Below are 15,437 nucleotides of genomic sequence, written 5' to 3'. Positions count from 1 at the left end.
TTTACCTGGTGGTGTGTGCTCCACCGCCGGCTGCTTCCCCGCCTGGCGGCTCCGATCCGCAGCCCAAGGCATTCGCACTGTTGGTTGTGGTTACAACAGTAGACCTTTGAAAATTTAGATATGTAGCAAGTAGACACATGTTTATTGATTTCCATTATTCCAAGGTACACTGAATAGCCAAAGAAACTGGTACACCTGCCTAATATCTTGCAGGGCCCCTGCGAGGTCACAGAAGTGCTGCAACACGACATGACGTGGACTCAGCTAATGTCTGAAGTAGTGCTGGAGGGCACTGACACCATGAATCCTGCAGGGCAGTCCATAAATCTGTAAGAGTATGAGGGGGTGGAGATGTCTTCTGAATAGCACGTTACAAGGCATCCCAGATATGCTCAATAATGTTCATTTCTGGGGAGCTTGGTGGCCAACGGAAGTGTTTAAACTCAGAAGAGTGTTTCTGGAGCCACTCTGTAGAAATTCTGATGTTTAGGGTGTAGCATTTTCCCGCTTTAATTGCCCAAGTCTGTCGAAATGCACACTGGACATGAATGGATGCAGGTGACCAGACAGGATGCTTACATACATGCCACCTGTCGGAGTCGTATCTAAACATGTCATGGGTCCCATATCACTCCAACTGCACACACCACCCCACTGCAGAATCTCCACTGGCTTGAACAGTCCCCTGCTGACGTGCAGGGTTCGTGAATTCACAAGGTTATCTCTATAACTGCACACATCCATCAGATTGATACAATTTGAAACGAGGCTTGTCCAACCAGGCAACATGTTTCCAGTCATCAGCAGTCCAATGTCAGTGTTGATGGGCCCAGGCGAGGTGTAAAGTTTTGTGTCGTGCAGTCATCAAGGGTACACTAACGGGCCTTTGGCTGTGAAAGCCCATACTGACGGCCCAGCATTGAAATCTGCAGCAATTTGCAGATGGGTTGCACTTTTGTCACATTGAACGATTCTCTTCGGTTGTTAGTCCCATTCTTGCAGAATCTTTTTCCAGCTGCAGCAGTATTGGAGATTTGATGTTTTATCAGATTCCTGATATTCTTGGTACACTCGTGAAATGGTCGTATGGGAAAATCCCCACTTCATTGCTACCTCGGAGACACTTTGTCCTGTAACTCGTGCGCAGACTGTAACATCAGATTCAAACTCGCTTAAATCTTGATAACCAGCCATTGTAGCAGCAGTTAACCAATCTAATAACTGCGCAACACACTTATTGTATATTGACATTGCCGACTGCAGTATTTGAAAACAAATGCCTATACCAGTTTCTTTTGTGCTCCAGTGTAGTTATTCATCCTTTTGTGGATGTTATGTAAGACTTTGTAACTGAGGCGTTCTTTAAGCAGGTCTTCTGCAAAAGTAGAATGTCCTTTCCTAAGCCTCCACCTTCTGTGGATTTAAGTAGTGATAGTTCAACCCAAGTGTCAAGGTGCATGTGACACTCAACGAGCTATGTATTTTCCTACTGGAAAGATAAATCACATCCACATGTGTGGAATGAAAGGGGTATCATGGTCAGAGTGCTTGCTGAAATAAAAAAGTCTACGTAAAAATATTGGATATTTAGTGTCACACAGTCCAATAATGCTACATTAATACCAAATTGAGCATGATGATGAGTCCATCACCACTTGGAATGTTTTTACATGTTGAAAACTGTAGTTTACAGCAACATTAATAATTGGCATTTATGCTAATTTCCTTCACAAATTGTTTGAGAACTTGTGCTATAAATTCAAATGAGGTAGCAAAAGAAATGTCCTTTTTTTGTAGTATAACCTGTGAGCACCATGCTTTAATACAGTAAATAGTTTGAACTCAAACAGTTATACAACGAAAGTAAGCCAGAATATGTGGTTCTTCACAGTAACTGGTGTTACGATGCCAGCACAGCTTAGACCCATCTATTACCTGTTTCCTGTCATAGTGCTTTTACAATATTCAGTATTTTTAATAGTAATATTAAATTTATTTAAATAGGCCATTAATAAAGGTTTTTGCCCTTTGAGTATTGTGCATATATTGTAAATTCTGAGGCCACTAGGTGAAAGATCGTTGAAAGACAATTTGGAGTAACTGACCACTTAATTTTTGTGTTAATTTGTAAATGGGATTTCATTGTGTAAACCATTGTTGCAGAAAGGTTTCAATATGTATTTTGTATATGTGTAGACTGCAGCAACAAATGAAAATTTGTACCAAGGCTGGGATTAGAATCTGAATCTCCTGCTCCCTAGGCAGATGCACTAACCACTAGGCCAATCTAGCACAGTGGCTTTGCACAACTGCATGTATTATGCTAGCATGCCTTCCTCCTCAGTCCAAATTCCCATTTGTGTCTCAGCTCACTTGGTATTCGCCCTGAACTTGAATAGTATTGCAGAGGCACTCTAACTATACTGGAAAAGGAACTCAGTATCAAATGAAACGGGTGGGGGGATTCTCCCTCAAGCCCAGGCATAAGTGCTTTAATAAAATGAAATTATATGGTTCCATATAACTTTTCAAGTCTCAAACATCTATGATGTATCTATTTTACAATTATTTGAAACTTGGAAAGATCTCGGGGAACTATATAGGTTTTATATGAATACGTATTTTATCAATAAGTAGGGAAGCAATAGACTTGTACTATAGTTTGTGGCTGGCAAATGACTGCAAGAAAGAGAATGGTCATTATACATATATAGTTCTAAAGTTTTATTGGTGGTGATTTTGATTGAACAAACAGGGCAGTGTGACATCAGTGACACTTCATAAGTAAGATGTGAAAGTTTTGTGTCACAGTCTGTGCAGTGAGTTTTACGGTAGGCAATGCTGGAGAGAGAATTTCTTGTGGCATATTGGCTTCGTCAGTTGTGAAAAACTTCAAATTTTATGCAGTGTGTGTCTATCTTAATTTGTCACTGATGGGTGACAATTGTTTAACTTTTGTTGGATATCAGGCACTGAAGCCAGCTGAAATGTTACATTCTGCAGTAAGTTGTTATGTGCTGCAGCTAACTAAAGTCACTTGAAATTAATGTCTTGTGAAGCAGTAGCACTAATGAGAAGCTAAATAGATATAGTATGAATGCATGTTCTCCCAACGATATCCATTAATTACACTGACAGAGTTTAGAAAGAGTGGCAATAAGGGTACATCTATGCCACAATGAATGATAGTGGAAAAGAAACAGGTCCGAGTTCCAGCCTGATATACTTTCATTCACACTTGCAAATAGCCAGCTACTGAAGAAACATAAAATTGACACAGTCTTCAGCCCCCCCCCCCCCCCCCCCCCCCCAAGGATCTTGCAACTGTGAAGCCTGTGAAAGACTATGTATGCCTCAGAACACCTGGAATGTACAAAGTACCGTGTGAATGTGGGCAGTTTTATGGCTTTGTCATCTGTATTTAATAATAGAAGTATCATCAAATGCAGTTCAGTGTCCGTTTTCCAGTGCATGCTCCACCGCAGCTCTTTTTTTTTTTTTTTTTTTTTTTGTAGCATAAGACGAAACCCCTTACTGTTCAACAGTGCAGAAAGTCTGACCGACATAAAACTGCCCACATTCACATGGTATTTTGTACATTTCAGGTGTTCTGAGGCGTACATAGTCTTTCACAGGCTTCATAGTTGCAAGATCCTTGGGGGAGGGGGGGGGGGGGGCTGAAGACTGTGTCAATCAATTTTATGTTTCTTCAGTAGCTGGGTATTTGCGAGTGTGAATGAAAGTATATCAGGCTGGAACTCAGACCTGTTTCTTTTCCACTATAATTCATAGTGGCATAGATGTACCCTTATTGCCACTCTTTCTAAACTCTGTCAGAGGTTCTCTTTTTTTTCCCTTGCAAAAGTAGCCTCATCTTGAAATAATATGATGGAGAATGGCTTAGTAAAAATTTTGATATGCTGAGGGAAAGCACATTCATTTCATTGTATACACTCTCTACAGTTTTGTTATTGAACCATCATATAATTTGTGACTAAGTTATTATTTGCTGTGTTCTTTACCCAATCAGAATGTTTACTGTTCAGTATACTAGAGTCTCTCTTTGGCATGTGGAGAATATCAGGGATTCGAACCTATGTCCGCCCCCCTCTGCCTGAACTTGTGCATTATCACTAATGATCTAGTGGCCAGGTAGGGCATTAAACACTAATCTGCAAACCTTCAGAGATTCTGTAAGACCGAAGCTTTGAAAATAGATCACAAAATGTAATTAATAGTACTGTATTGCCCATGAAAGTCACATGTCCAGATTTAAGTCTCAGACTGCGAAATACTTTCCATGTATCAGGAAGCACCACATGTGTTTTATCAATTGTGTTTAGGCTTTGATCTTTCTCGTCTGAAGTTAATTTCTCCTGCTAGGTCATATCTGCAGTTACTAGGTAACAAAGGACTTTTTCATTATAGGTAACAACAACGTACAAAGAAACAAGGAGTGATGCAGAAAATAAGGAAACAGCAGACTTAGCATTAAGGGGTTTGCAGCTGTTATCAGAGTGGACTAGTGTTGTAACTGAATTGTATTCGTGGAAACTTCTGCATCCAACTGACCACCATCAAAATAAAGAATGCCCACCAGAAGCAGAAGAATATGAGAGGGTAAGTAGCCCTCCCCCCTCCCCCCTTCCTCCCAAAAAAAGCTTTCCGTCATATGCTAGTAAAATAACTCACTTACAACAAATTTATGCCTTAGGCAACACGTTACAATTATACAGATGAAGAGAAATTTGCACTTATTGAAGTAATAGCAATGATAAAAGGACTGCAGGTGCTAATGGCCCGAATGGAGACAGTATTCACTGATGCAATACGACGTAATATATATGCAGAATTACAAGACTTTGTTCAACTTGTTTTGAGAGAACCATTGAGGAAAGCAATAAAAAACAAGAAGGATCTCATCAGGAGGTAAGAATATGACATGGCAGTTTAGTGACTACTTTTTTTCTGTTTGTTACTTCTGGGGTTTTGATGAAGTGGTTTATGCTCTGCTGTTATTTTTTTCCATTTGTTTTTCAAAGGATAGCTCTTTAAAAAATTTTTCAAACGATTTCTGCCATAAGTAACAAATATTTCTGAGCAAACTACATTATATTTGGCCATTGCAACTGTGTGCCATCATCAATTATGTGGTGGTAGCTGATTATACTAAAATACTACACATTTTCAAGTTTTACAAAAATATTGTTCGAGAGTTGTGATAGTGCAATAAGTCCATTAAATATAATTTTGAAATGGAATTAAAACAAATCATGTTTGACAAACGGTTCTCTCTCTCTCTCTCTCTCTCTCTCTCTCTCTCTCTCTCTCTCTCACACACACACACACACACACACACACACACACACACACACACATACACACAAGTAAATTAAGCATTCCAGATCACAGAGTTGATCTTCAAAAATTCCAAATTTTGTGCTCTATTCTTTCTGTCATTTGGAACATTTGAAATCTTAGATCTTTATTCAGATTTCTTAACTTCCTTAATTCATCCTATTGTGGTCCTCTTCTTCCATAGATAAGTGACTGTCTGTCCGGTCGGTGTGATGCCATACAAATGTCCTAGGAACATCTTCCTCCTCCTCATCCTTACGGTCTTCAAACTTCTGCATATGTTGTGGCGGACTCTTGTGATCTTTTGAATTTTCCACCTGTCTTCATGCTGGATCACGACCACAGATTTTCTTAAGATTCTCCTTTCCAAGGCCTCTCACTTCTCCAAGTTGTAGTTCATTAAAAGGTGACAAACTGCCTATTGGCTTCTGTCTCGGGTTCTTCGGCCGACGTTCATCTAATGATTTTTCTGACGTTTCGCCAGCACGAGTGGCTGGCATTGTCAAAGCTTCACCCTCCATTGCCGGTGGTGAACTGGAGCCGAGCTCGCGGGCGCAGGCTATATGTACCTGGCGCGCCAACGTCCGAGGGCTTCTCCGCGGTCCTTTCCGGTGCGGTTCTCCTCTTGCTACCTGCGACGGTCGTTCGCTGCAGTACGGGAAGCCAGGATCCGTTGACCTTAAGGCTTTCCTCTTTCTTGTTCAAACTGTTCGCGTGTTTTTGTATTTCTACAGCTTTTCTGAACAAGCGCGTGTGATAGTGCTTCTCTACAGCCAGAACTTCCGTGTCGGCGAATTTTATTACATGGTCGGTCTCATTCAGTGTGTGCTCTGCCACGGCCGATTTCTCCACCTGCCCCAACCTGCAATGTCGCTTATGCTCTTTGATCCTGGTGTTAATGGATCGTCCAGTCATTCCGACATAAACTTTTCCGCATGTGCATGGTATGCGGTATATTCCCGACATTGCAAGTGGGTCTCTTTTCTCCTTTGCCGATCTAAGACACTCTTTGATCTTCCTTGTCGGTTTGAAAATCGTCTTTACGCCATGTTTGCGCAATATACGGCCGATTCTGTCCGTCACTCTGGGAATGTATGGCAGAAAGGCCGTACCCGACAATTCTTTTTCCGGTTCCTTACTTCGCCGAGGGTTGGGCTCTGTTACACTTCTAATATAATTTGTGGAGTAACCATTGCTCCTCAGGACAGTTTCCAGGTGTTGCATTTCTCGTTTGAGGTGTTGCGGCTCACATATTCGTCCTGCTCTCGTTACGAGCGTACTAATCATGCCTCTTTTCTGGCTCGGGTGGTGGTTTGACAGTTTGTGCAGGTATCGGTCCGTGTGAGTCGGTTTTCGATACACGCTGTGTCCCAGATCTTCGCCGTCCCTTGTGACCAGAACATCTAGAAATGGCAGTTTCTTGTCCTTTTCTACTTCCATGGTAAATGTTATGTTGGCATGGAGGCTGTTCAAGTGTCTTAGGAAGTCACTGAGCTGTTCTTCAACATGGCTCCACACCACGAAAGTATCATCGACGTACCTGTACCACACCTTAGGTTTGTAAGTCGCCGAGTCCAGTGCCTGTGCTTCGAATTGTTCCATGAAGAAGTTGGCCACCACTGGACTGAGAGGACTACCCATGGCGACGCCTTCCAGCTGTTCGTAGAAATCGCCATTCCACGTGAAATAGCTCGTGGTGAGACATGCATGGAAGAGCTTTCTGATGTCTAGCTCGTAACGAGAGCAGGACGAATATGTGAGCCGCAACACCTCAAACGAGAAATGCAACACCTGGAAACTGTCCTGAGGAGCAATGGTTACTCCACAAATTATATTAGAAGTGTAACAGAGCCCAACCCTCGGCGAAGTAAGGAACCGGAAAAAGAATTGTCGGGTACGGCCTTTCTGCCATACATTCCCAGAGTGACGGACAGAATCGGCCGTATATTGCGCAAACATGGCGTAAAGACGATTTTCAAACCGACAAGGAAGATCAAAGAGTGTCTTAGATCGGCAAAGGAGAAAAGAGACCCACTTGCAATGTCGGGAATATACCGCATACCATGCACATGCGGAAAAGTTTATGTCGGAATGACTGGACGATCCATTAACACCAGGATCAAAGAGCATAAGCGACATTGCAGGTTGGGGCAGGTGGAGAAATCGGCCGTGGCAGAGCACGCACTGAATGAGACCGACCATGTAATAAAATTCGCCGACACGGAAGTTCTGGCTGTAGAGAAGCACTATCACACGCGCTTGTTCAGAGAAGCTGTAGAAATACAAAAACACGCGAACAGTTTGAACAAGAAAGAGGAAAGCCTTAAGGTCAACGGATCCTGGCTTCCCATACTGCAGCGAACGACCGTCGCATGTAGCAAGAGGAGAACCGCACCGGAAAGGACCGCGGAGAAGCCCTCGGACGTTGGCGCGCCAGGTACATATAGCCTGCGCCCGCGAGCTCGGCTCCAGTTCACCACCGGCAATGGAGGGTGAAGCTTTGACAATGCCAGCCACTCGTGCTGGCGAAACGTCAGAAAAATCATTAGATGAACGTCGGCTGAAGAACCCGAGACAGAAGCCAATAGGTAGTTTGTCAACAAGTGGCCACGAAAGCCTCAACAATTTTGTATTACGCCTCTACGGGGAGGAGATTTGCAGATTGTACCGACGCCTTGACCAACGACGGAAGAAGAAAGCGCGACTGATGTCCTCTCTCGCCTTTCTGTCACGTTGCCGAGATGAATGTGCTACACCGAAGTTCTTGAGATGTAAGCGCCTATTCACCACCGCCCAAGCACATCGTATCTACGACAGAATGGAACGAGCTTTTCTTCGTGAGCGAATACATACAACACGGAGAGACTTGGCAAGAACGGATCAGGAACTTCTGGACCTTTTCTATCAACTAAGTAGCAGAATGCATCGAGACGACTGGGACAAGATTGACAGCATCACTCACAGGAGCATGCAGAACGAACTCGAGCGCTGCACCGATCGACAGAAGAAAAAGTTTGAAAGATGCCGGAAGCACACCGACAAGGCGACTCCCGACATGTCACACACAGTGGTCAACCTCACTGAACGACAATTGACCGAAGAGGAAGTGTCTGTTCTTCAAAAAGGAGGGAATTTCGCTATCATCCCGAGAACTATACCTATGGAGGACATCATTGCCAACACCGAAGCAGCCATTCGTACCCTTCCTTGTGAAAGGGCAGAGGAAATACGCACGGTAACAGCCAGGATACTGCGCCGAGCAAAACCACCAGCTTGCAACCTGAAGAAAGAAGAGGTACAAGCCATTAAGAATCTCAACGCCAACAAGAGTATATTGGTACTGCCTGCCGATAAGGGGAATGCGACCGTCGTAATGAAGACCGAAGATTATGAGCAAAAGATCCGAGACCTATTAGATCCGACGACGTACCGAAAACTAAGCGCAGATCCGACGCAACGTATCACACGGAATACGAATCGATTAATCAAGGCGTCTTCTCTGCCGGCGGACATACAGAGAAACCTGCGCAACACAGAAGCCCTACCACCTCGGCTGTATGGATTACCCAAGATCCATAAGAACAACGTTCCACTGAGACCGATCGTTAGCGCTCCTGGATCACCGACATATAAACTGGCAAAACACTTGGCCTCTCTGCTCCAGCCACACGTGGGGAAGACCGACACATACATTAAGGACTCCGGACATTTCATTGAGAAGCTGAAGAAACTGAAACTTGCACCAAACGACATCCTGGTCAGCTTTGATGTTGTTTCGTTATTTACGAAAGTGCCACTCAGTGACGCTCTGGAGCACATCGGTTCCATTTTTTCCGCTAGACATCAGAAAGCTCTTCCATGCATGTCTCACCACGAGCTATTTCACGTGGAATGGCGATTTCTACGAACAGCTGGAAGGCGTCGCCATGGGTAGTCCTCTCAGTCCAGTGGTGGCCAACTTCTTCATGGAACAATTCGAAGCACAGGCACTGGACTCGGCGACTTACAAACCTAAGGTGTGGTACAGGTACGTCGATGATACTTTCGTGGTGTGGAGCCATGTTGAAGAACAGCTCAGTGACTTCCTAAGACACTTGAACAGCCTCCATGCCAACATAACATTTACCATGGAAGTAGAAAAGGACAAGAAACTGCCATTTCTAGATGTTCTGGTCACAAGGGACGGCGAAGATCTGGGACACAGCGTGTATCGAAAACCGACTCACACGGACCGATACCTGCACAAACTGTCAAACCACCACCCGAGCCAGAAAAGAGGCATGATTAGTACGCTCGTAACGAGAGCAGGACGAATATGTGAGCCGCAACACCTCAAACGAGAAATGCAACACCTGGAAACTGTCCTGAGGAGCAATGGTTACTCCACAAATTATATTAGAAGTGTAACAGAGCCCAACCCTCGGCGAAGTAAGGAACCGGAAAAAGAATTGTCGGGTACGGCCTTTCTGCCATACATTCCCAGAGTGACGGACAGAATCGGCCGTATATTGCGCAAACATGGCGTAAAGACGATTTTCAAACCGACAAGGAAGATCAAAGAGTGTCTTAGATCGGCGAAGGAGAAAAGAGACCCACTTGCAATGTCGAGAATATACCGCATACCATGCACATGCGGAAAAGTTTATGTCGGAATGACTGGACGATCCATTAACACCAGGATCAAAGAGCATAAGCGACATTGCAGGTTGGGGCAGGTGGAGAAATCGGCCGTGGCAGAGCACGCACTGAATGAGACCGACCATGTAATAAAATTCGCCGACACGGAAGTTCTGGCTGTAGAGAAGCACTATCACACGCGCTTGTTCAGAGAAGCTGTAGAAATACAAAAACACGCGAACAGTTTGAACAAGAAAGAGGAAAGCCTTAAGGTCAACGGATCCTGGCTTCCCGTACTGCAGCGAACGACCATCGCAGGTAGCAAGAGGAGAACCGCACCGGAAATGACTGCGGAGAAGCCCTCGGACGTTGGCGCGCCAGGTACATATAGCCTGCGCCCGCGAGCTCGGCTCCAGTTCACCACCGGCAATGGAGGGTGAAGCTTTGACAATGCCAGCCACTCGTGCTGGCGAAACGTCAGAAAAATCATTAGATGAATGTCGGCCGAAGAACCCGAGACAGAAGCCAATAGGCAGTTTGTCAACAAGTGGCCACGAAAGCCTCAACAATTTTGTCATTAAAAGGTATTCAATGATGTAATAGCATTTTGTTTTGATGATAATATTAAGCTGTATTATGGTATCCCAGAAAATACACTTATTGTGAACAGGTTTTCCCAGACTAAGTAATCTTCCATTTTTGATATTGTATTGCTGGTAACCTTTGTTTTCAATCCATTCTGGCTTTCAGTCTTCCCAAAGTACTTGAATTTCTTGATCCTTTTAATCCTTTACTGCTGAGATCTTTTGCTTTGTTCCTGGTGATCTACAAGAGATTGACTTGTATTGTCATGTCTGCTTAGCTGTCTTAAAGGATTTTGCAAGCATTTAATTTTAACCCCTTCTGACTTTCTTCCTAAGCATATTTCATTGTTTCTTGACTTTAAAGTTCTGCATCTGCATCCATACTCGACAGCCACCATTAAATGATGGCAGTGTGTCCCTTCCATGTAGAGCACAGGAAGAATGATTGTTTAAATGCATCTGTGTGTGCTGCTGTTATTCTAAATCTTGTTTCCCAGTCCCTATGACAGTGACATGTAGTGGTTTGTAGTAATAGCCAACTTTCTTAGTTGGTTCTTGTACTTTGTAAGTCGGCTTTCGTGGGATGGTTAAGTCGTCTTCAAACTTCTTCTAGTTCTGTATTTTCAGTGTCTCCATGGGTCAAACGAACATGTGACCATTCTTGTTGCCCTCCTTCCTGTCTGTTTTTAGGATGACGGAGCGTGGAGTGTGGTGAGGCAAGCCAGTCGGTGTACTGGACAGTAATGATACAACATTAGTGGAACAAGAATTTATTCATTAAAGTTTACAATCATGTATTCTCCTCTTTCTCTGTGCCAAGGCCGGCAGTGATGCAGGATGTGGCCTTGGAACTCAGAACTTTCTGACGTGTTAGCAAACTGCAGAGGATGTGGCTCTCGGCGTCTGGCTCACGTAATCATGGTCTTGGGTGGGAGACAGGCCTCATGGGCAAATGGCCAATGATGTTGCCTGTATGGCAGGTGTCACTGTCCAGAATGGAGACTGCAAATTACCAGAGCACCTCAAAGAGGTGTGCTCGGGTAATGCCTCACATCTCTGTATGGTGTGTAGATGAACAACAGAATATTACTTCCCCAAGGAAGGCAGACATTGTCGATGACTGTGCTTACAGAGAGGGGGGGGGGGGGGAGCAGAGGTTAGTGTGTGTCCTGAATACTGTGGCAGGTGGACAGTGCATCAAGCACCATCAGTTTGGCTCAGCAAGCCACAGATAGAAGTCTTCAAGTCTACTAATCAGTGTTTGCAAGGTCAGCAGCTCACAGTGGCAGAGTCTGGTAGATCAGACATGTTGCAGCCTTCGAGGTGAAAGTCATCATGGTGAATGGTAGCAGCACATCTTAGGTTTGGCCTTGTAGCTGATTTACTGCAATATAATGATTGGCACTAAGGCTCAAAAGTGTATGTTTTTATTACTACTAGTTTGAGACAGTAACGTTATGTTGAGCTGGTGATGACGGAATGTGGCCTACCTTTTCGCGCTCATCAGTGGTCTTCACCACCCCTCTCTTTCATAAGAATGACATTCAGAACTTTAGCTTGTTGCTTTTCCACCATATCAGCAAGCTGATAGCTGCCCTTGTGAAACTTGTGCTCTCTTATGAAATCCAGCTGTTCAGTTACAGTGATGAGATATCTTTTCTTCACTGAGATCTTGTTGCCGAGTTTCATTCAGCCTCCTTACTCTTGAGGTGAGGCTGTGTGATCTCTTCCAGGTTTGTTCTGCTTTCCAATATGTCAGCTTTCTACCTGTTTGTCATTTTGATTGTGACACGGGGTATTGGCTGGCTTGCCCCTGGCTGGAGAGGACTACAGAAAAATTTCACATTTCTCCAGAATACGTTTCTGCTGTGTGATATTTCTCTACATTCAATATCCCTTCTCAGTCATATCTGGTGTGGGTCCCACATATGTGGATGATGATCTAGAATTGGTCACACAAATGTTTTGTAAGCAGTCTCCTTTGTAGATTGATTACATTTCCCTAATATTCTACTAATGCATTGAAGCCTGCCATCTGCTTTACCTACGACAGAATGCACGTGATTATTCCATTTCATAACCCTACAAATAGTGACACCCTGTTATTTGTGTGAGTTGACTGATTCCCATAGGATACTAAGCTTTTAATTTTGTGAACTGTACAGTTTTCTATTTCTGAACATTTAAAACAAATTGTCAGTCATTGCACCTCTTTGAAATCTAATCAATATGTGACTAAATATTTTTTCAACTTTTTTCAGACAATACTTCATTATAGAAATCACATTTTATGCAAGAACTCTTAGGTTACTATTGTCTGCAATGTTATTAATATACAACATGATCTGTAATGGTCACAACATGAAGTTACTTCTATATATTGCGATAACTCTTCATCCAAGACCCTCCCTACCAAGAAATCTTCAATCCAGTCACATATTTTGTTTGATACCCCATATGATAATACTTTTGTTAATAAGTGAAGGTGTGGTACAGAGTCAAACACGTTTTGGAAGTGAAGAAATACTGCATCTCCCTAACGGCCTTGATCTACAACTTTCAGGATATCAAGTGAGAAATGCTTGAGTTGCATTTTATGTGGTCTATATTTCAGAATCAGTGCTGGTTGGTATGGTGAGGTTTGAGATACTTCATTACTTTTGAGCTCAGAATATGTTCTAAGACTGCACAACAAATGAATGTCAAGTTTGATGGACTGTAGTTTTGTGGATCACTTCTGCTATCCTTGTACTGGATGTGATGTGTTTTGTACCGAGGCTTGGTAGTTATGGATAAAACAGCGGTCAAGAAGACTGGAAGTAGTAACAAGTTTATTCAGGACACAGTTACAGGAAGAAATAAAACTATCAAGCAACTTTACGGTGTACGTGGGTTACAGGAAGACATAGCACTGAGGAAGTAAGCACTTAGGATGTTACTAGAGGAGATAGCACCAGTCTGGTAACTGCGTTGAAGTGTGCAATGGAGCCCTAACACTGAGGTATAATCCATGGCCTAGGTCTGTAAGTAGGTATCCACCGAGGGAAGGATATGTCAGATTGGTGGAGGTCAGCACTGGTCAGGAGTTATTCTGAACAAGGAACTGCAGAGCAGTTGGCACAATTGCCTGGTGTAACTCCCAGTGGTGACTGACTTCTTGGAGGCCGCGCACTGGCCTAAGTGCTGCTGAGGTGGAAGTATACTGTGTGGACTACCTTTGTGCAAGTGACTTATGGATGGAAATAGTTCTTCGCTGGCTGTGCCTCCTGTCATCAATTGGAGTATTGCCAAAAGGCAAGAGTAGTGCCTGCAGTGGTGGTGTTCTGAGTTCTCACCAATAACAAACCACGTTGTTGTTGATGAGATGGCTTGCTACATGGAACTCTTGTTTTCATAGTTGGCTTGCATACACATCTTCTGATAGCAGACGGTTTAATTTTAATGATTTCAGCTGTTTCTCAATTCCACTGAGACTAAACTTTTCTTTGCAGTGGTGTGAGAATTAATACTCATTGCCTTTCCTGTGGGAGGGAACATGGGACATGGGTGTGCTTGTAGTTGTAGTGCAATCAGAGCGTGGGTTTGGATATCCCACTATACTTTCTTCAACCATTGGGCACAGTTTTTTGTTAGAGATCTACAGTATATTATGATTGAAAGAAGGGCGAATTCGGCCAAAAAATTGGTATATAATCTGATAGGGATTCCACTGGGCACTGAAGCTCGGTTTAATTTTAGTGATTTCAGCTGTTTCTCAATTCCATTGACACCAAACTTTTCTTTGCAGTGGTGTGAGAATTAATGGCCTTTCCTGTGGGAAGGAACATTTGAAAATGGAGTTCTAGCATTTTTGCTTTGGCACCTGTCTCTTTCATCAATGCCTGGACACTAACTTTGGTTAACAAATGACTGGAATTTCTTTGGGTTTTGTGAGGGATCTTTTGGTAATACTCTACTATGGTAATAATTGATATCATGCTGCCTTGCCCTCTTTGGCCAAATGCTTTTCATTCAGCACCTGTCTGTCTATAGTCCTATGCTGTAGTTTACACCTATTATGCAGTTCAAAGAATGTCATGATTTACTTCAGAGAGCTACTGATAAAATTTATTTTTTGAAGAATCAGTTGTGGTTCATGAACAGTTATGTGCTTCATAAAAACATTTTCATAAAAACATTTACACCTTCACACTAGGTGATAAAATCAGTGGTGCCAAATAATGAAAGCCATGAATTAATCACTGTTGTCAAATACTAAGAAATTACATCTACATCTACAAACATTCTCCTCTAGCCACCAAGCGGTGTGTGGCGAAGGACACAATTCACGCCAAAGTCATATTTCCCCACCTCTCTTCCACTCGCGGCTCACGCGATGGAAAAATGACTGTCTTAGCGCCTTAGTACAAGCTCTAATTTCCCTTATCTTTGAATGGTGGTCATTGCGCAATTTGAAAGTTGATGGTAATAATATATGCTCTACATCCTCGGTGAAGATCGGATTTCGGAATTTAGGGAGCAGCCCCTTCCGTTTAGTGCTCCGTCTATCTGCAAGTGTGTCCCACTTCAAACTTTCTATGAGATTTGTAATGCTATCGCAATGGCTAAATGTACAAGTCATGAATCTTGCTGCTCTTCTTTGGACCTTCTCAATCTCTTGAATCAGACCCAACTGGTAAGGGTCCCACACAGACGAACAGTACTCTAAGACTGGATGAATTAACATATTGTAAGCTATTTCCTTTGTTGAAGTACTGCATCGCTTCAGGATTCTACCAATAAACGGCAATCTAGAGTTTGCCTTACCCGTTACTTGTGTAATCTGATCATTCCATTGCCAGTCATAAATATGTCCAAAACAGTGCACGCATTAACCAC

The 15,437-nt window shown here is 43.2% G+C and overlaps 1 protein-coding gene across 3 annotated transcripts in view; it reads left to right on the top strand.

The window, feature by feature from the left end:
- Positions 1–15,437, top strand: part of LOC126198543 (cytoplasmic FMR1-interacting protein) — a 150,989-nt gene that overhangs the window by 35,094 nt on the left and 100,458 nt on the right. For all 3 annotated transcript variants that reach the window (XM_049934949.1, XM_049934950.1, XM_049934951.1), the window contains 2 exons: positions 4,429–4,620; positions 4,715–4,929. In XM_049934949.1, coding sequence (XP_049790906.1) covers positions 4,429–4,620; positions 4,715–4,929 — 407 coding nt within the window. The remainder of the gene's footprint in view (positions 1–4,428; positions 4,621–4,714; positions 4,930–15,437) is intronic.

Source organism: Schistocerca nitens, chromosome 8, assembly GCF_023898315.1.
Source record: "Schistocerca nitens isolate TAMUIC-IGC-003100 chromosome 8, iqSchNite1.1, whole genome shotgun sequence".
Taxonomy (NCBI): domain Eukaryota; kingdom Metazoa; phylum Arthropoda; class Insecta; order Orthoptera; family Acrididae; genus Schistocerca; species Schistocerca nitens.
Note: the sequence above shows the minus strand (reverse complement) of the source record. Positions and strands in the feature narration are given on the sequence as shown.